Source organism: Trachemys scripta, chromosome 12 (assembly GCF_013100865.1).
Source record: "Trachemys scripta elegans isolate TJP31775 chromosome 12, CAS_Tse_1.0, whole genome shotgun sequence".
In the NCBI taxonomy this organism is placed as follows: domain Eukaryota; kingdom Metazoa; phylum Chordata; order Testudines; family Emydidae; genus Trachemys; species Trachemys scripta.
Window position 1 is genome coordinate 15,532,516 of NC_048309.1, and position 21,976 is coordinate 15,554,491.

General features: G+C 39.6%; 2 protein-coding genes across 15 annotated transcripts in view; one reads left to right on the forward strand and one right to left on the reverse strand.

The window, feature by feature from the left end:
• ADNP (activity dependent neuroprotector homeobox) overlaps positions 1–5,558 on the forward strand; it is a 41,622-nt gene extending 36,064 nt beyond the window's left edge. For all 8 annotated transcript variants that reach the window (XM_034786604.1, XM_034786603.1, XM_034786606.1 and 5 more), the window contains one exon: positions 1,349–5,558. In XM_034786604.1, coding sequence (XP_034642495.1) covers positions 1,349–4,489 — 3,141 coding nt within the window. In that variant the 3' untranslated portion in view covers positions 4,490–5,558. The remainder of the gene's footprint in view (positions 1–1,348) is intronic.
• Positions 5,559–12,841: 7,283 nt separating this feature from the next.
• BCAS4 (breast carcinoma amplified sequence 4) overlaps positions 12,842–21,976 on the reverse strand; it is a 62,166-nt gene continuing 53,031 nt past the window's right edge. For 3 of the 7 annotated variants that reach the window (XM_034787121.1, XM_034787122.1, XM_034787120.1), the window contains one exon: positions 12,842–13,594. In XM_034787121.1, the coding sequence (XP_034643012.1) occupies positions 13,490–13,594 (105 nt within the window). In that variant the 3' untranslated portion in view covers positions 12,842–13,489. Of the gene's footprint in view, positions 13,595–14,780; positions 14,915–18,187; positions 18,787–21,976 lie in introns of all 7 variants that reach the window. The other 4 variants (XR_004647823.1, XR_004647821.1, XR_004647824.1 and 1 more) reach the window with 4 other exon arrangements.

Sequence of the window (21,976 nt, forward strand, 5' to 3'; positions counted from 1 at the left end):
ATACAGAGCGGGAGAGTAATTCATTCCTTAACTTCAGGGGATCCACTTGCACCTTGAAGCTTCACTTGCATAGCTATGAATGTTGTTCATAGTTATCTCAATTTGTCATGTTTTATATTTAATGTTAAATTATTTTGAAATGCCAGGCTGACTTCAAAGATAGACATGAATAATGGATAATTTAATTTCAGTTTGAATTGTAACAGTTGACACAGCATCAGCAACCCTTTCAAAGTTGCTACAATTCAGGGGGCGCAAGAGGGCTATGAAAGAGCTAGGTGGTATTGCATAAAAGAGCAGAATTTTTCAAAAGCCGCCTTTTTTTTTCTGATCCGTGGTGAGTTTTGAAATATTTACAACTTAGCTTTGGTCAGTAGAAAAAGTTGGTTGTTTGAAGCTCTACTTCTCAAGTATCGGTGATAGGATGATTATGTGTCTAAATTAAACATTACAATTAAATAAGGCCCTTTTGGATTTGATTTGTGTTTCATGAAGAGTATTCCTTCTGCTTCATGCCAAATTCACAAATAACTTCTGCATCATAGTTTGCATGCACATTCCCCACCTCCTATGTTGCATTGTCTTAATTGTGCCCTGATTAGTGTTGCTTTAATCTGTCTAGAAGCAACAGGACTGTGGAGCTAAACTGCTCAGTTCTGCTCCATTCTCAAAAGTGAATAAGATACTATAATACAAAGAGAGGCACTAGACTTGTGTGGCCATATCACTGGAAATGGAAGTTAAAAATACTTATTTCAAAATCCTGCACAAATTTAGAAAGCTTTTGAGGACAGTATTAATAGAAAATTGTTAATTGTGGCTAATGACTGGATTAAAGCACATTGAAATATCTAAAAATATTATTTTGTGAAATACTTCGATCTGAAGTGACTTTTTTTGGCCTGAATACCTCATTCTGTGAGCTTGCCAACTAATAGTACATTACAGTTCTAACAGCCAAGCCCACATCTTCTGGAAAAAGATGTTGGTAAACTCTGTTCCATGCAACCTGACAGGCAGCATTGTTTCCATTCCCTTACTAAGAAAGAGTGATATCTTTATGAATTAACCATAAACATGACACACTGGGCTATGCTTTCAAAGTGACCTCTAAATTAGCACCTTTCATTTTACATGTGCAGTTTAGTAATTAAATTTCTAATTACCTGGTTTACAGGCCAAAAAATGTGAATACCAAATTAATGGCAGAGTTGAAGCTGGTCTGGCCCATTGTAATGGTCTCTGAGACGAGCTGAAATTCCACACTGTCCATGTTGCTTAGTGCAAAATGTCTTGTTAAAAAAAAGTGTTTTTTATATCTAGTTTTTGTTTTGTTCTTTGTTTTAAGGACTATCGGACAAAACCCTTTTGCTGCAGTGCATGTCCATTTTCGTCGAAGTTCTTTTCAGCCTATAAAAGTCACTTCCGGAATGTTCATAGTGAAGACTTTGAAAATAGGATTCTTCTTAATTGTCCCTACTGTACTTTCAATGCGGACAAAAAGACTTTGGAAACGCACATTAAAATATTTCATGCTCCAAATGCCAATACACCGAGTGGAGGCATCAGCACTTTCAAAGATAAAAACAAACATGATAGCCTTAAACCTAAGCAGGCTGACAGTGTAGAACAAGCTGTTTATTATTGTAAGAAGTGCACTTACCGAGATCCTCTATATGAAATAGTTAGAAAGCACATTTACAGGGAACATTTTCAGCATGTTGCTGCACCTTACGTAGCAAAGGCAGGTGAAAAGTCACTCAATGGTGCAGTTCCCTTAAGTTCCAGTACCCGAGAGGAGGGTAGTATTCACTGCAAACGATGCCTTTTTATGCCGAAGTCATATGAAGCTTTAGTACAGCATGTTATTGAAGACCATGAACGTATAGGATATCAGGTTACAGCAATGATAGGGCACACTAATGTAGTGGTTCCAAGATCCAAACCTTTGATGCTAATAGCTCCAAAACCACAGGATAAAAAGCCTATGGGACTTCCTCAAAGGATGGGTCCCCTGTCCCCTGGAAATGTCCGATCTCTTCCATCACAGCAGATGATGAATCGACTCACTATACCAAAGCCTACATTGAATTCTGCAGGAGTGAATATGATGTCAAATGTTCACCTACAACAGAACAATTATGGAGTCAAATCAGTACCACCAAGTTATGTTGGACAGCCGGGGGGAAGGCTAAACTTAAGTGGTAATGCACCAGTGTCTATTCCACAACAGTCTCAAACAATGAAACAGTTTTCACCGAGTGGAAATGGAAGGCCTTATACCCTTGGAGGGGAGCAGAGATCTCAGACTCCAGCAAGGTACTCTCTTCAGTCTGCCAATTCCTCTTCTCTTTCATCAGCCCAGTTGAAACAAACGTCATTATCTCCGTCTCAGGCAGCATCAAGAGTATTAGGTCAGTCTGGCTCAAAGCCTCCTGTGGCTGCTACAGGCCCTTCTGCTGTCAATACTTCATCAACACAAAAGTGGAAAATTTGTACAATCTGTAATGAGCTGTTTCCTGAAAACGTGTACAGTGTTCACTTTGAAAAGGAGCACAAGGCTGAAAAGGTGCCTGCAGTAGCTAACTATATAATGAAAATACACAATTTCACTAGCAAATGTTTATACTGTAATCGCTATTTACCCACTGATACGTTGCTTAATCATATGTTAATCCATGGACTGTCTTGTCCATACTGCCGTTCAACTTTCAATGATGTTGAAAAGATGGCTGCTCATATGCGAATGGTTCATGTTGATGAAGAAATGGGACCTAAAACTGATTCCACTTTAACCTTTGATTTGACATTGCAGCAGGGTAGTCACACTAATATACATCTACTTGTAACCACCTACAATCTGAGAGATGCCCCTGCTGAATCTGTAGCTTATCATGCTCAGAATACTCCTCCTGTTCCTCCAAAACCACAGCCGAAAATCCAGGAGAAGGCAGATATACCTGTGAAAAGTTCTCCTCAAGCAGCAGTCCCCTACAAAAAAGATGTGGGTAAAACACTCTGCCCTCTCTGCTTTTCAATCCTAAAAGGACCCATATCTGATGCACTCGCACATCACTTAAGGGAGAGGCATCAAGTTATTCAAACAGTTCATCCAGTTGAGAAAAAGCTAACATATAAATGCATTCATTGTCTTGGTGTGTATACCAGTAATATGACTGCCTCAACTATAACGCTACACCTTGTTCACTGCAGAGGGGTTGGGAAGACCCAAAACGGCCAAGACAAAGCTAATGCACCATCTCGACTAAATCAGTCTCCAGCTGTAGCACCTGTGAAACGTACTTATGAACACATGGAATTCTCTCTGATGAAGAAAAGAAAAATGGATGATGATGACTCGCCATCTGCCTTTGAAGAGAAGCCTGAAGAACCTGTAGTTTTAGCTTTAGACCCTAAAGGTCATGAAGATGATTCTTATGAAGCCAGAAAAACATTTCTCACAAAATATTTCAATAAACAACCTTATCCCAGTAGGAGAGAAATTGAAAAATTGGCTGCCAGTTTATGGCTATGGAAATCAGATATTGCTTCACATTTTAGCAACAAAAGAAAGAAATGTGTTAGAGATTGTGAAAAGTACAAGCCTGGTGTGCTGCTTGGTTTTAACATGAAAGAATTAAACAAAGTTAAACACGAAATGGATTTTGATGCTGAATGGCTGTTTGAAAATCATGATGAAAAGAATTCCAGAGTCAATGCTAGTAAAACTGTTGATAAAAAAATAAACCTAGAAAAAGATGATGAAAGTTCTTCAGACAGTTATGAAAATATAGAAGAGGAATCTAATGAAAGCAATAGTCCATTTGGTCAACCAATTTCAGATGTTGGTCGTAAAACCTCTATTGATAGCATAATAGAGAATCCAGAAGACAGCATATCCAAGGAGACTACTGATGAAAATCCCTTACAGTCTCCAGAGAAATCAGACCAAAAACAGGAGGAAGGCTCAAAATATGAAGAGATTCATTCTGCCAAGGAACCAATTAAACTGGTAGGTGATGCCTCAGATAGTGAAGGTGATCAAGAAGATCAAGATGATGCTGCTGAATGGAAAGATGGAGCTTCACAGTCTGAAAGTGGACCTGGCTCTCAGCAAGTTTCTGACTTTGAAGACAATACATCAGAGGTGAAACCAGAAGTTTGGACAGATGAATCATCCCAGAGCGAAGATGCTGGTAGTAGTAAACCAGCTGCAGAAATAAAAGGGGTTGCATCTGAAAGCGATGAAGAGCAATCAAAATGGAAGAATAGTTCCTATGGAAAAGTAGAAGAATTTTGGTCTAAGGACCAGTCACAATGGAAAAATGCATCAGAAATTGAGGAGAGTTTGTCAAATCAGCAGATGGAATGGCAGAATAGCACAATTGACAGCGAAGATGGAGATCAGTTTGACAATGTGACTGATGGTGTAGCAGAACCAATGCATAGCAGCTTAACTGGTGTAGAGTTGAGTAGCCAGCAAGCATAAGCTGCTCAATTCAGAAGCATGAGTAAATGTGCTTCAAGCTACAACTGTCTAAATACTTTCATTTCAATATGACTGCTAAGCTTAATTCTAACTGGTACTGCCTTTTGAGTGCTAGGTCATCTGGCTAGTGGTTGATGTGGCCACTAATATTCCAGTGGTTATTCCTGAGTATGCTGTTGGCTAAATTTGCTTGAGAATACCTACTGTGATGAGCACAGTAACTTAATGTGAAAACAGATAAGCTGGTGGCTCCAGAATGCACACGAAGAAAAGCAGAGGTTTTCTTTATCTGCATTTTCAACATTTATTTCACTCTTGGATATGTTCAGTTGTATGTCTTTTTAAACATTACCCTTTTTCACATGGTAGTATAGGGCCAACATGAGCTACCAGTTCAATGTGTATAGTAGACTATGGGGAAATTGATTTTTTTCATGTATCATTCTGAATAGTTGAAATGTATATTTGTACAGTCTTTTAGACCTATTCAAGTGAAGCTTATGAAATTGTTCTTGTGTACCCATCATAGATTTGTTTCTCTTTTTTAGTGTTGCCCTGCTGTGTAATAAATGCTGTATCTAGTTTACCTAGCAAAAGCTTGAAACTGCTATAGTATGAATTTTGACAAACTTAGTTTTTGCACATAACCTTGTACAATCTCAAAACTGAGGCCAGCAACATAAAAAATTATATCTGGACTCTATTGTATTATAGAATTTTCTTGTTCTGAATATCCTTGACATTACAACTGATGACAAACGTATTTCAGAGCCATTTTCTGAAATCTTTTAAGCTAAAAAAGAAAAAATCACATGCAAGAAACAAGTTTGCAGCTACTAATTTTGACACCTTTTAGATCTGTATAAAAGTGTATTGTGTTGAAGCAGCATACAGAAATAAAAATGCTGCATTTTGGATATTTAGTTTTATCTTTAGTTAACACCAACAAGGTGTTGTATTCATTTATACCATCTAATATATGACACACTGTTGTAGTATGTATAATTTTGTGATCTTTATTTCCCTTTGTATTCTTCATTTAAGCATCTAAATAAATTGCTGTATTGTGCTTAATGTAAACATTTGCTTTATTACTAGTGCCATATCACTGTTTGTTAAATTGTGCTTCATTACATTGACCCCTGTAGAAAGAAGCTCTGGGAATTTCCTATGGCAAGTTTGTGTAATGCTGTTGTTTCAGATCTACTGATAGCTTATGGGAAAATTTAAAACATTTTCTATTTAAGATCAACTTAACCAGTAAGTTAATAGCTTTCACCTTCCTCCTTTACTTATTACTAGGAACAGTAGCATATAAATAAACTTGCATTGCTTCACTAGTTCCATAAGCTGCAGGATCTAAAGGTACCGCCATAGTCATGATTTTTCATTCCTTGTTCTTAGTAATCAATTAAGTTAAAGTTCAAGCATACTGGAAGAATCTTTTCGATCTAGAATGTTTCAAACCTTTTTCTGAGGTATCAGGTATCACATATATATATTTATTTAGAAGGGTGGGTAGTGGGGAAGTACTGACTACTTAAAACACAGATTTTCCTGTCATATGGAACACTCTTTTGGAAAAATGTGTTCTTCAGTTTTTCAGAAACAGAATAAATCCCATATACAGTTTAGTAGTTAATATTAGTCATTTTGAGTGGAGGGGCAAGAACATAACAAAGATTTGCCTCTTGTCCTCAGAATTCATTCATGTAATCTTTGTTTGAAGAAAAATTCAGATGTGATCAGAGCAAGAGTTTTGCATATAAGAGGAAATGAAAGCTTGATTTGCTGAAAGTATATATCCTAAAATACTGTGGTTTTGAATTTCTTGTACCTTTTCAGGATTTTACGTTAACACAATTTGCTGTTAAGCCAGAAGGGTATGATCAGGATATATTGGCGGACATTTACAACCAGTGATAGATAGCAGATGAAAGTTGGTTAGGATATGATAAGATGTGCATAGGAAACAAAAGTCATCACTGCTTTACTAATAGGTTAAGCTAGCTACAGTTTTTCTATGTGGAAGTTTTTCACAGTAGTGTAACTAAAGGAAATATTTTTAAATCCCCATTCTGAAATGGTTCTGAATTTTGAAAGCTTTTTGGGCAGAAACTTGCATATATCTACATAGTAAGTGGGTAGATCTAGAAAAGCACTGGTGTAATGAATAAGTGAGCCACGCAAGCCTAAGCTGAAAGTATTAATATGGTCTATGTATTTAAAATGTATTCTACCCCTTCCGCAATTTTTGGTCACACTGACTTCTGAGGGCAGGGATCGGCAACCTTTGGCATGTGGCTCGCCCAGGGTAAGCACCCTGGCAGGCCGGGCTGGCTTGTTTACCTGCCCCGTCCACAGGTTCAGCTGATCACAGCTCCCACTGGCCGCGGTTTGCCGCTCCAGGCCAGCTGGGGCTGCGGGAAGCAGCGCAGGCCAAGGGATGTGCTGGCCGCCGCTTCCTGCCACCCCCATTGGCCTGGAGCGGCGGTCAGTGGGAGCCGCGATCGGCCGATGCAGATGCGGCAGGTAAACAAGCCAGCCCAGCCCGCCAGGGTGCTTACCCTGGCGAGCCGCGTGCCAAAGGTTGCCGATCCCTGTCTTAGGGAACATCTACACTACAATAAAACACCTGTGGCTTACAGGGTCAGCTGACCCAGGCTTGCAGAACTATAAAATTGTAGTGTAGATGGTTGGGCTGGAGCCTGGTGCCCAGATGTCTGGACTGCAATTTTGTAGCCCTGCAGCCCAAGCACCACAACCCTGAGTCAGCTGTATTTTTATTGCTGTGTAGACATCCTCTTAGCTTCTCAGAGTGAGCTTTCACGTGGATGATGGGTTGATCAATAGAAGCGGAAGTGATGACTGTTTCAGAGTGAAGACATTTGATTGGACATAGGTTTTCTCGTTTTCTCTTTCCCTTCCAAGGGCCACTATGCACAAGAGGCTGCAGTTATGTTTGCTCCCACCAGCTCCAGCAGAAACAAACAGGCAGGACAGATATTTTTAAAGATGATTAGTGGACTGGATATTTTGTTTGTTTTAAACAGGTTGACAATACCTCTTCTGAGTTTCATATTCTCTTCAGTTGGTTTCAGGCAGGTTCTGTGATATGTATCTTCTGAACGTGTTCACCACACTTAGGGCTTGTCTACACTACCCGCCGGATCGGTGGGCAGCGATCCAATGCGTCTCTTTTACGAGCGCTCTCCCGTTGACTCCAATATGCCACCAGAGTTGACGGGAGAGCGTCAGCTGTCGACTTACTGCAGTGAAGACACTGAGGTAAGTAGATGTATGTCGACTTCAGCTATGCTATTCACGTAGCTGAAGTTGCGTATCTTAGATCGACCCTGCATGGTAGTGTAGACAAGCCCTGAGTGATGCAGTGTCTTTAACTGATTCATCTTTAATGTGTGATTCTAAGCTGATGTCCATTTAAATAAGAATTTATAGTTAACAGGGCTTGAAGATCTGAGACAGCCTTATCTGAGTTGCCATTTCTAGCCAGCCAAGGTTGACTAGAAATTGAAATATTTAGAATTGCTCTATTTGCAGAAAGCTGTGTAGTATAGCTAATTTTTTGTAGTGATTAGATAAAACCCTTGTATTCAAAATTGTATGACTTATCAAAAGGAATAGTAATGATTTGTTAGCTTTAGCGGAGAGAGGGACATTATGATACTTACCTCTTAATGATTGACATTCCAATGCTCTGTAATCAAGTTGTATTTGGTTGGAGAAGAGGGGGAAACCTGAAGGCTACTTTAGACATTAGGAGACAGTTGAAGCTGATCTCAAGATTTGTTTGTTCTTTACAAGGTTTTACTCATCTTTGAGAAATCTAGAGGCAGGAGGAAATGGACCAATAAAATTAATATTACAGAGGAATGTTCAGAATGGACTTAAGTTAATTCTACTCTAGCTAGCAAAGATATATAGATATATATATATATATAAAAGTAAAGGCTGTCACAGTGTGGCAGAATGTTACTTACTAACATTACAGCTTTGTTTGTAGAGCAGCCATGTTGGGAGGTTGACACTTGAAAGTGAACTCTGCCTACTGGGATCCCAGGAAGAAAGGGGGAAGAGAGAGCTCCATGACTATCTTAGTACCATCTCAATCTGTCCATGAATCTGCCCTAGCTTTATACCCACTAGAGGGGTTCAGAAAGATTACTAAGACATTTGTCCAAAGGGTCAACCTAACCATCGTTAGTTTTGATTCTTAAACAAGTTAAGTTTATTTTTCCCCTAAAACAATTCACTGTTTAGATGCAATTTAAGAAATGTCTGTGCTAATGACTGCAAACAGAAGATGTCTGATACAAGGCTGGATAACTTGGAATCTAGTAAGAGCAGGTACAACTCCTAAGTTTACTTTTGACCAGTACTTGTCCTTTTTGTGGTTGAATAATTAGTAATGAAATAAAAGCCAGTGATTTTGGGGTCACTAGCAATTTGTATGGTCCTGTTTTAATATTCCACTTCTGTTCATGGATGTCTGTAATACCTCTCATTTTTTGAAGATCCCTATCTGGGGCACTGATCTACATTGAGCCCACATTAAAAATGCATTGAAGAGGTGCTATAAAATGTTAGTTTTTAACTCCCTCTCCCTGGAGTGGGATTTGGATGAAAGCTTGTTGGCTGTAACTGGACCATTCCTTTCCAGCAAAGAAGTGTGGGCTACTGGGCTACACTTCCATTTATGGCACATTTGCCAGTCTTAGTACATTTTTTTTCCTTTGAGTGTTGTGCATTAAACTTTTTAAGTATCTCTCTAGTTTCACAAGTGCAAACTGAACACTTTTTATATGCTGTTTCAGAAATATATGAACTGCAGTTTAACTTCTTTAACAGGCTATTAATACCACTGAAAGCTTAGACAAGATTTAATGCTCACATTCATTGTGATTCTTGGCTTTTCACTTAATCATAGACCAGTGAGGTTATAGGTGCATATTTGGAGATTTAAGATTTCATTTGTGCTAGATTAATTTTTTGAGAGGAATTGCTATAGTATGCATAATAGCTTCCTAGCAATGTGATGTACCATAACACCCACGCAATATTTGTTTGTTCATGCTATAAACTGTACTGACTTGCTGGTGGTGTATATTGTGGGGTAGCATTCTACTCATGGCTAAAGCAAAACTGTCATTTGCTGTTGCAGAAAGTTGAACTTCGGGAATGGAAGTATTCTAGAGCCCCACTCTTGCTCAAAGTGCAGCACATTACAAAGGTCATTGGAAAGTTGTTACAGATTTTAAATATTTTACCTACTGTTTGTAACACCCAAATCTTCTAACAAAGATTAGAGAAATCTCTCGTTTATTTAGTGTACACTTGATAGCTTAAACAGACTAAAGTGCTAACTGGACAGGATGAATGGTGACTGTTTTCCCAGTTCATACAGCTGCAGGGGCATGGTAGTTCAGGTGCAGCTGAAGAAGTGAGGTTTTTACCCACAAAAGCTTATGCCCAAATCAATCTGTTAGTTTTTAAGGTGCCACCAGACTCCTTGTTGTTTTGGTAAATTGAATGTTTTCCTTTACAGGACCAAATCTTAGTCCCATTATATTAGTGGAAAGCTTGCCCTTGATTGGAGGGTAGGAGACAAGGATTTGGCCTGATGAAAATAGGACTAGAACAGCCCTAATATTAAGCCATTACTTGATGGGGCACTACAGGGTGGGTAGTTGAGAAATAATGACTTGAGATTTTGGGCTTGTCTTTTAGTGCAGAATAAACTAGGGTGTGAATTTAAAGTACAATAACTATTCTCTACTAGCTCCCTGTGGGGACAGACCACTTATTCCCACTAAGAGTGCCTTTGTGCAATTTGGCTTAATCCAAAGCCCTTATGATAGGTGACAGGACTTTTCCTGAAAGAGGTCTTTATGACCTGCCAACATCATCTTACTAACAAGTGTGTGCTAAAATGAAAAGGGAAAACTTTGTGAACACTTGGACTTCTTCTGACTTCTCCCTACAAAAGGTATTACCTAGCATGGCCTATAAAATAGACCAAACTCTAGCGATCAGGTATCTTTTTTCAGGTCAGGCTTTTGCCATTGCAGCCGTAAATACAGCTATGATTGGCATTTAGAACACAAATTTGTACATTGTGGATGGTGGGATTTAGCTCTTACAATTAGTGTGTAACTATAATACTGTAATTGTGAATTAAATTGTTTGACCCTCTAACTCATCTTTGAAACATAGCCTACGTATCTGAACATCCTCTTGTAGCAAACATCTAAAACACTACTCCTTGTCATCAGATTTAGGGTAACATGAATTTTTTTGGCCCAGATGTTTTTATACCCTAACCAGACCAGTGTTTCAACATTGAGGTATGTCAAAGGCTACAATATGCATTTTATAATGCTAATATTTCAAAGAACTATCAGACCAAAGCTGATATCTCAATTTAAAAAAAATTACAGTAGAGAGATGGGCTTTTGGGTGTATTGAACATTGCTTTTGACAGTTTTTATCCAAACATCAGTCTTGTTAATTAGGACTGTTGATTAATCACACTATTAAGCAATAGAATATCAATTTAAATTTATTACATATTTTCTACATGTTCAAATATATTGATTTCAATTAACACAGAATACAAAGTGTACAGTGCTCACTTTATCTTATTTTGATTACAAGTACTTGCACTGTAAAAATAACAAATGGTATTTTTTTAGTTCACTTCATACAAGTACTGTAGTTCAATTTCTATTGTGAATGTGCAACTTACAAATGTAGAATTTTTTTGTTACATAACTGCACTCAAACAAAACAATTAAAAAAGTTAGTGCCTCCAAGTCCACTCAGTCCTACTTCTTGTTCAGCCAATCAAGTTTTACATTTACAGGAGATAATGTTGCCCGCTTCTTATTTACAATGTCACCTGAAAGTGAGAACAGGCATTTCCATGGCACTTTTATAGCCAGCATTGCAAGGTATTTATGTACCCAATCTACTAAACATTCATATGCCCCTTCATGCTTTGGCCACCATTCCAAAGGACATGCTTCTATGCTGATGAAGCTCAGTAAAAAAAATAACGCATTAATTAAATTTGTTAAACATTCCAATGCAGAAACTACAGAACCTGAACCACCAAAAAAGAAAATCAACCTTATGCTGGTGGCATCTGACTCAGATGATGAAAATGAACATGCGTCAGTCCACATCGCTTTGGACTGTTATCAAGCAAAACCATCAGCATGTTCTCACTTTCAGATGACATTATAAACAAGAAGCGGGCAACATTATCACCTGCAAATGTAAACAAACTTGTTTATCTGAGCAAATGGCTGAACAAGTAGCAGCACTGAGTGGACTTATAGGCTGTAAAGTTTTACATTGTTTTATTTTTTGTACGTAATTCTACAATTGTAAGTTCAACTTTCATGATAGAGATGCACTACAGTACTTGTATTAGATGAATTAAAAAATATAAAGTGAGCACTGTATACCTTGTATTGTTATAATTGAAATCTATATATACCAAAATGTAGAAAACATTCAAAGATATTTAAATAAATGGTATTCTATTATTTAACAGCCTGATTGATTAATTTTTTTAATTGCTTGACAGCCCTATTTCTCTGCTTCTTGGTAGTACCACTATAGGAACTTGATACATCCTCTACAACAGGCTTACAGAGGCATTGACTTTGCTTGCATGACACTTAGTCCTTTTGGATATGTGCTGCAGTACTGTAAGATCTGATGAAGTGGACTGTAGCCCAGGAAAGCTTATACTCAAATGTTAGTCTCTAAGGTGCCACAAGTACTCCTGTTCTTTTTGCAGATACAGACTAACACGGCTGCTACTCTGAAACATCTCATCACTAGTTCCACTAACCAGTATGGAGTAGTGAGGTGACAAATTCCTACTCCCACCAAAAGCAGAGGCATTGATAGTTGTTCAGGTGCGTGTAGCATGTAAATATGGACTTTTATTCTACCCTCCATCTTTAGTATTAGTTGTGTTCAAATACTAGATCTGATACAGGAATTGGGTATAGCAACTTTTTCATTGTAAGGTGCAGTACATGTGAAGAAACAAATAACTTGCAATTCAGAAGTGACATCTGATTTGATACATTCCCTGTCCTCCCCCATTTCTGCAACTGTGAAACTTTCCATATACCTGGCTACCCTAAATTTCTGACCACCTCTTCTAGCATACAGCAGTCACAAATACTCTTCCTAGCCAACTGCTTATATTTTGTTTCTATAGACTTACGTTGGGGGAAAGAAGAAAGATGGCAAACTTTCGGCCCTGTCTTAGTAGAAGCTTCAATATAAAACTTCACATCACAGGGTCCATAGTAGCTTTGCAGAAATTTATTTACACAATTCAAGTTCCATTATACAACAGCTTTTGAAGCTGATCTAAGTTTCTGTGAAAGTCAACCATGCGTAACTTGTACCACACTGATTTGAGAGGTACAAGATAAATCTTGTAAATTCAAAACAGTGGGAGGCTTTTGGTATGAAATATCACCAAAAGACTGTGGTTAATATCTGTAATGTAACACATCAAACGTGGGAGGAAAATCACATAACATGAAATACTTTTAATATGCTATACATACAGCAATCTGCAGCCTTCTGATCAAATATGTAAACAAACTGGTTTCTAAAATGTCACCGTAAACAAAATGAGTGTTTATATTTTTTCCTAGCAATAGCATAAAACAGTTCCATACTTAAAACCATTGTGATCAGATCTATTCTGAACTATATTTACACTTCTTCCCTATGCATACTATTTAGGCTCCCCTTAAAATAAGGGAGCTAACTGCATATGTAATAAACCCGTAGGCCACTCCTTCCCCATCACTGCTATACATTTACCTCTTAGCAGAATTCAAGTTTTTATTGGGACAAAACATGAATCATAAAAACAAAAGTCAGACATGAAAAAATTTCAAGTAACATTTCCCTAAAAAGCTGCTTATAAGATAAAGTCAGCTACTAGTGGCTTTGATACTTTGCACCTACATAGTTCCTAGGAAAATAATCTTCAGTTCTGTAGAGTTTAGGCAGGTCATATGTATGCTGTGCTGCTGGAGTATGCTTCTGAAATGAAAAATGGGAGAAAAATTAACTTTACTGTTGAAAAGAATGTAATTGGTAATATGTTTAACTGGGCATATGTGGGATGTTGCAATTTGTCAACATTATCTTACACATACCTCAGTGTATATTATGTACCAAACACTGGGAGAACATTTCCCCCTCCCCCACACAATGCCTGGGGAAAGACTAAAACTTAAATGGTTTCCAGGAGTGTTTGTCCCTCTATCAGGGAAGAATGAGCTGGTGCAGCTCCCAGGGAAGTTGTACATTTTGGGTCTGTCTAGGTGGTGATAAATACTGAGGAGCACCGGTCAGCTGACTGGGGCTCATGGGGCTATAAAATTGCACTGCAGGCAAGAGGGGGGAGGGAGCCCAGGCTCGAACATCTACACTGCAATTTTACAGCCCCGTGAGCCCCCATCAGCTGACCCAGGCCAGCCGTGACCACGCTGCGGTCTTGCAGTGCAGCTCTACTCTATTAAACCACATCTGAATTTGATCCCACATCTTCTCTTGTTTATATTGGTACTGAGACAGAAAATGCATCAGGCTACCAGTAGGGTACAGGTCATTTTCTATCACCACATTTCCCTACCAGAATTCTTTGAATCCCAACACTTTTGTTCTCAAACCTTTAAGACAATCCTTTTAGGCTCTGCAGCTAGGAATTCTCAGTTCATATTCCAGATCATGGTGGACACTGATGCCCAGCATTAGAAAGCTCTTAAAAGACTTGGAGACTTTATTCTTTTTCTTGTGTTTTGGTCAAATTTCCTAGCCTTCATGTCTCATTGTTAGGAGTTAATGTGCTATTAATGCAATTTTTCACATAGAGTCTCCTGGTCTTAAAACGTGCATGCAGGGTTCCTATCTTCCCCAAATTGCCATTTTTAGTGAACTTGCTCCTTTATTCAAAGCTATTCTCTTGCAGTGATTTGTATTTTCATTATTCCTCTTTTCATTGTTCTACCAAACAGGCCATTCAAAAATAGTCAAAAGCATCTGGAACTAATGTGCAGCAGTAGAGACCTGTGGAAATTATCTGGACTATTCAAATTCCCTTTCTTGCAATCCAGACTAACTTCCAGGGCTCCAAAAAACTGACAGCTTCACCATATCACCTCCATTGCATGTTCCTTATCTACTACCAAATTGAAGTATCAACCCAACCCATCCATGCACTTACTTCACTCACCCAGCAGGCTTCCTCATAGGTCTGGTCTTGTAACTATTCGCTCCTGGGGGTTGTTCTCTCTCTAGTAATCCTACTTCAATCTAGACCACTTTCTCTCTTTACACGTTAACGTCTTTTGCCTGCAACTAAAAGCCTGCTGGTAACATTTTTTCAATACTGCAGATTTAGAATCATGGACTGGAAGGGACCTCGATAGATCATCTAGTCCAGTCGCCTGCACTGAGGTAGGACTAAATAGTATCTAGACCAGTGAAACTTAGATGGAGGTTCATCAGCCACAGGTGCCTCTTTAATGTGTCTCCTGCAGCTCTTTGCAGCACACATTAAAACAAAGTATGATTTAATTATTTACCAATCTAAGTTACCAGCCAATCAGGATGCTTTTACTATGTTATTAACCAATTGTAGTTGATAAAAATAATAATACTTGGTCTGTCATCTTGCTGTGAGATATATATAGTACTATAGTAAATGAAACAATGAATTCACACTACTTTGGCTCTTTTGGGTAACGCTGATCACTAATTTAACTGCTGAATCACTAAGGTCTGAGTATCACTGATCTAGACCATCCCTGAGAGTTGTTTGTCTAACCTGTTCTTAAAAACCTCCAGTGATGGAAATTTCACAACCTCCTTAAGTAATTTGTTTCAGTGCTTAACTATCCTTAGACATTAGGAAAAACTTAATTGTAACATAAATCTCCCTTACTGCAATTTAAGCCCATTACTTCTTGTCCGGTCCTCAGTGGATAAGAACAACAGTTTCTCAGCCTCCTGTTTATAACAGTCTCTTACATATTTGAAGACTTAGGTCCCCCCTCTGTCTTCTCTTTGCCAGATTAATAAACCCAGTTTTTTCCATCTTTCCTTGTAGTTCATGGTTTCTAGACCTTTAATCATTTTTGTTGATCTGCTCTACACTTTCTCCAGTTTGTCCACATCTTTCCTAAAGTGTGGTGTCCAGAACGGGACACAGTGCTGTAGCAAGTGGAAAAGTTACTTCATTCCTAAGTGTAGTATTTTGCATTTGTCTTTATTGAATTTCATTCTATTTATTTTTAGACCATTTCTCCAGTTTGTCAAGATCATTTTGACTTGTAATCCTGTCCTCCAAAGTGCTTGCAACCCCTTTCAGCTTGGTATTGTCCCAAACTTTTTAAGTCTATGCCATTATCGAAAACATTTGATGATATAGAATAGAAGCAGACCCAGGACAGATCCCTGCGGGTCCCCACTCAATCTGCTCTTCCAGCTTGACTGTGAACCATTGATAACTATTCTGAATGCTGTTTTTCAACCAGTTGTGCACCCCTCTTCTACTAGATGCTGAGGGGATTAGCTCAATGGTCTAAATTCAGATGTGCAAAATTTAGCATTCTAGCAGGGCAGGTTCAGCTCTTAGTGCTTAGGAAGTAGATAAAATTAGGAATTACTGCATGTGGTTGCCTTTTGACTGAGGCCTTATAAAACAGTGCTTTGTATAAATGCTAAAGATTCCCTGACACTTTTCATAAGAGTTCTCTTTTTTGGCCAAGGATATCAGAGAAATGAGGAGCCCTGACTGAGGTGAGAAGCTTGAACTTGATTCAGTAGAAAACAGGGATCCAGAGGAAAAAAGGCACATATGGGTGTGGTTAGAGGAATTGGGCAAGGAATATCACCTTACTAACTGCAGTTTGGATAGACCAAAGGAAAGCAATGGGGATAGTGAAGGTTAGAAGATGTTGAGGGCTTGAATAGTTTAGGAGACTGCACAGAAAGGAAAGCTGGACTTTAGAAGAGTTTTATGGACAACGCAGTATTATGAGGATTAGGATTCAGTGTGGGGCAAGGGAGATGCCTTGATTAGAGGCTAGAGCGAGGGAAGGGGTAGTGAGATCATCAGAACCAGAAAGGTGCAGGGGTGGGAGAAAGATGTATTTAGTCTGTAACTGGGAAAAATCAGCTAGAGTCTACTTTACAATCACCAGTTAAGTGGTGAGTCACAGATAAATGACATCACAACATTGCTACTGCAGTTACACCTAAAGGCTACAACCAGGTTGGGCCCATAGTGCTAGGGACAGTGCAGACCCCAATAATAGACAGTCCCTGCCCTAAAGAGCTCAGAGTCTAAGACGATGCCATAGCCATCTGACCTCCTGGGTGTAAGTGCTTTTTAAAAATTTTGTTTGGTTTCTTAAACACATTTACATTCACATTCTGACCAGCTCAAGACAACGAAATTGACCAGGGATAAATTTTTCAAAAGCACCAAAGCAATTTAGATGTTGAAGTCCCATTCTCCAGAGTATCTTAAGCACTTGTATCCATTTTTTCAAAGTATTTAACTCTGAGAAATCAATGGGAGTTGGGTGCCTAAATACCCTGAAAAATCTGGCCCTTGGGAGCCTAAATCTCTTTGAAAGCCAAAGGGGCTTCGGTTTTAAAAATCTTACCCTAGAACTAATCAAGTGTACAAACTGCCAAAGTTAAACGTACCTAGAGTCCCCTATTCTCATAATCTTTTTGGAGAGCACCCTAACTTATGCTCAGCAGCAGAAAACAGAGAGAGGTGTGAGGGAAAGTTAACAGAAAGGAATTGCAGACAGAGGTAGTAACATTGCAGAAAATGCCTAAGTAGAGAAGAAACTGTCAGGTTGAAAAAGTAACAATTCAAACAACATAAGAATAAGCTGAGCTACCCATTCTGCAAGGTAACACCCAAGAGACCACACTTGCTTCTCTGCCACAGGGAAGACCTTAAGCCCACCCCGAGAACCAAGGTCTCTCAGGATATATCTATAATGCGTTGTAAACCCAGGTCTGTGAGACAAAGGCTTGTGGACTCAGTGTTTCCAAGCCCATGCTTGAGCATCCATTGTAAACCTGGATTTACAATTGCTGAACCCACGTGTCTCAACCATGCTAACATGTCCATGCTGCACTACAGAAGTCTTCTGAGTTGGGTCTACAGCTTGAGCTGCATTCACATTGCAAAATGACTGGGCTTGGACCCAAGTCACATAGAGACTGGGGCTCTAACCCACCCCCCTACGAGGGTCTCCTGGGGCTATAAAATTGCACTGTAGGGGAGAGGGAGCCCAGGCTCAAACATCTACACTGCAATTTTACAGCCCTGTGAGCCCCAGTCCTGGATGCTTACTGACCTGAATCAAACTGGTGTCTGTGTGTGGATGAAAGGGCAGCTTGGGTACTAATCTGATTCAGAGGTGGGTTTAGTGTGCAGTGTAGACACACCAAAAGGGAAATTAAGAAACTATCCTCCATGGGACTGAGTGCCCTCAGCAACTCACAAAGTCATGCCCTCAATTCAAAGTATTTCAAGGATATAGACTGTTGGTTAGATGAGATCATAACACAACTAGCATGCTATTGCTTAATCTATTTACTTACAGTTAATTGCGGTAGCTCTCCGAAGGAAGCTGTGTGCTTGTTTTGGAGTATGGGGCACTTATTACATAATTCCCCAGAGTATCCCTACTCTCTCTCTGCTTCTTGAGGCAATTCAAGGTGGTGTATTGATTTATAAAGCCCTCTATGGCCTATGTACTGGCTTCCTAAGATGCCCATCCCTCCTCTTCACCCAGCAGATGAAATGAGTTCGGGCAGTTCTGCTGACACTCCCTTGGTTTACACATCTGGGATAAGTGGCAGCACATTCTCTGAACTGCCCTCGAAGCCGCTAATCTACACAGGCTGGAGGAGGGTGGTTAGAGGAATAGGCCTGGACCAGTAAGCCACTCACATCAATGATCATGTTGTTTTAGAGTGCCTGTGTGTATACAGACCTGTGAGGGAAGGAGGGATAGGCACCTTTAATACAACAAAAAGTTGCAAAAAATTAAATATAAAAGTAGTAGTAGTAGAAAAAATAAATGGTGACAGCAAAAGCAGATGGTCATCAGTCCCAGCTCTGAATAAAGCCAGGCGGATACTAAACCAGCAAGCCACGTAGTTCTTGGAACAGTTGCCAGTGACAAGGTGCATTAACCCTGCAGAGAAGCGAAAGCAGTAGATTAAGAATGCAGTCCAAGTGGAAAGTTGAGAGTTTTGGTGGTTTTACAGAGAACGTGGATAAAATCAGAAATAAAAAGACTCATAGACTCTAAGGTCAGAAGGGACCATTATGATCATCTAGTCTGACCTCCCGCATGATGCGGGCCACAAAAGCTGATGCACCCACTCCTGGAAGAATTCTCTCCCTTGACTCAGCTGTTGAAGTCCCCAAATCATGATTTAAAGACTTCAAATCGCTGAGAATCCTCCAGCAAGCGACCCCTGCCCCATGCTGCGGAGGAAGGCGAAAAACCTCCAGGGCCTCTGCCAATCTACCCTGGAGGAAAATTCCTTCCCGACCCCAAATATGGCGATCAGCTGAACCCCGAGCATGCGGGCAAGATTCTCTAGCCAGACCCTCTGGAAAAAGTTCTCTGTAGTAACTTTTAATATCCCATCATTGACCATTGTTGCTAATTACCAGTGATGGCACGTTATTAACCTATTGACTAAAATCACTTTATCCCATCAAACCATCCCCTCCATAAACTTATCAAGCTTAATCTTAAAGCCAGAGAGGTCTTTCGCCCCCACTGTTTCCCTCGGAAGGCTGTTCCAAAACTTCACCCCTCTGATGGTTAGAAATCTTCGTCTAATTTCAAGCCTAAACTTCCTGACGGCCAGTTTATATCCATGCGTTCTCGTGTCCACATTAGTACTGAGCTGAAATAATTCCTCTCCCTCCCTGGTATTTATCCCTCTGATATATTTAAAAAGAGCAATCATATCCCCCCTCAGCCTTCTTTTGGTTAAGGTAAACAAACCAAGCTCCTTGAGTCTCCTTTCATACGACAGCTTTTCCATTCCTCGGATCATCTTAGTGGCCCTTCTCTGTACCCGTTCCAGTTTGATTTAATCCTTTTTAAACATGGGAGACCAGAACTGCACACAGTACTCCAAATGAGGTCTCACCAGTGCCTTGTATAACAGAACCAGCACCTCCTTATACCTACTAGAAATACCTCGCCTAATGCATCCCAAGACCGCATTAGCTTTTTTCAAGGCCACGTCACATTGCCAACTCATAGTCATCCTGCGATCAACCAGGACTCCGAGGTCCCTCTCCTCTTCCGTTACGTCCAACTGATGGAAGTGACAGAAAACACTCTGGCTTTTCAAAGTAAAATCATTTGCCCTTCACTCCAGAGAAATCACTGCCGGTGGTTGATAACACTGATTTAAAACATCTTAAAAGAAACAATACTACCATAAATGACAGCAGTGAAACTTAAGTTATGAAACTGACAACGGGCCTGAACAGAGGATTTGCCTTGCCATACCAGATCAGATCATTAGCCAACTTAGTTCAGTATCCAGCATCTGACAGTGACCAGTACTAGATACTTAGAAAGAAAGAATAATAACAACAATAATTTATAATGCAGCAGGTTAGTTATGCAATGCTGTACACTAGGGTGAGAGAAGAATTCCTTCCTAACCTCTGCAGTGATCAACTGATGCCTTGAAGTATAAGATCTGTATACCCGTCTTTCCCTTACCATGCTAAACTACAAAGTTATCCCATCCCCTCCTAATCCCTATTAATGTATGTTTCTTATGACCTCCTGATACAATTAATTCCTCTGGCTGACTAATGTTGTATAATCGTGCTGTGAATAATTGTAAAAAGAATTCTGTCTGTTTTAAATCTACCTGCAATTAACTTTAATCAAGGCTCCCCTCTAGTTCTCAGATGTTAAAAAAGGATTGCTCTAGTCTGTTCAGAATCTTCTGGTGCAGCTGCTGAATCCATGCCAACTACTGAGAGAAAGATAACTATCCAGAGGACAGTGCTTCAGGAGGAGCACAGGAAAGGATTCTTGGACAACTGTACAAATAAGATATGGAGGTAACAGAGATGCCAGGATATGAGGAATCTCTATTCTATGCATGTCATGCACTCAAGGGATGAAATGGCTCTTCTGTGGTCAAGCTACAGTGAAACCCAAAGGAAAAGCAATAGCTCCATGCCAAGAAAAGAAAGAAAAAAAAAAGAACTGGGAGAGTCTGAATATCCAAAACTACAGGAGAAATCAAAAGGGAAAGGTTCAAGTAACAGGATATGGAGCCTTTTGCCCTAGATCACTTGGTTCACATCTGGTGCAGATTAGTAAAGCGCAGAGGATGTTGCTGTACCATGGCTGTTTGATGTCTTTCAAACTAGGAGCCTTCAGTCCAATTCCCAGCAGGATAGCATCCATGCCACAAAAGATACCACAAGTGGCGCTGGCCCTGTCAGTGAATATCAGCAGCTAGCCAAAGACCAAATCAGCCAGAAGAATGAACTCTGTTTATGTCTAATCTAGACTATAAGGTCCTCAAGCCAATGCTTCTACAGTTCTGTGCACACCTATAGCACTTTATAAGTAACTCCTTGTCACTTCTATTAGTGCTTCCTTAGACAGGGCATAGGGTAGGACAGTAGCTTGCACTGTTTCTGCCTGTACTGTATGAGAATTGTTGGCAGAGGATTTCAGCCTCTCGGGACATCAGTCTGACACCTTTCACCAGCACTGAGAGTACTTAAAACAAATTCCTCCACACCAAATCTCAAAACTGAAAATGTAAGGCTATGTGAAGTACTATAAGGCAAAGGAGGTGGCTTACCAGATCAGTGAAGGCTGTCTAGGAATGCTAGCAGCATTATTCAGATACATTAAAAGCCCTTCAGACAATACTCAGCACAACAGTAATAAAGGCACAAAGTATGCACACAGACTCCAGCTGCAGTCTAGTCATCATGTGTGATGCACTTAAAGAACAGAGAGAGACAGAGTTGCTCTGGAGTTCCTGAAGGGGAACACTGCAAGTGGAGAAACTACTAGAGCCATCGGTAGACAGATTTGAAGTGGGATCCACTCCCCAACCCTGCTCCCAATTTAGGGAACTATTTATTAACTTACACCTTTCAGTTGAAAGATCCCATAAACAGTGATTAGCTGAGGAAGTAAAAGATGAAAAAGTTAAGGGGAACTCAACATTCTGTAGCAGGAAACATGGGCCCATATAAACTAGATGGGATATTTATGGTTTGAAACAAAAACATTAGAATTTTAGATGACCTTTTGCAAAGTGAAGCACATGCAGCATTCTGTACTTACAAGAAAATTCAAAGGAATGGCATGT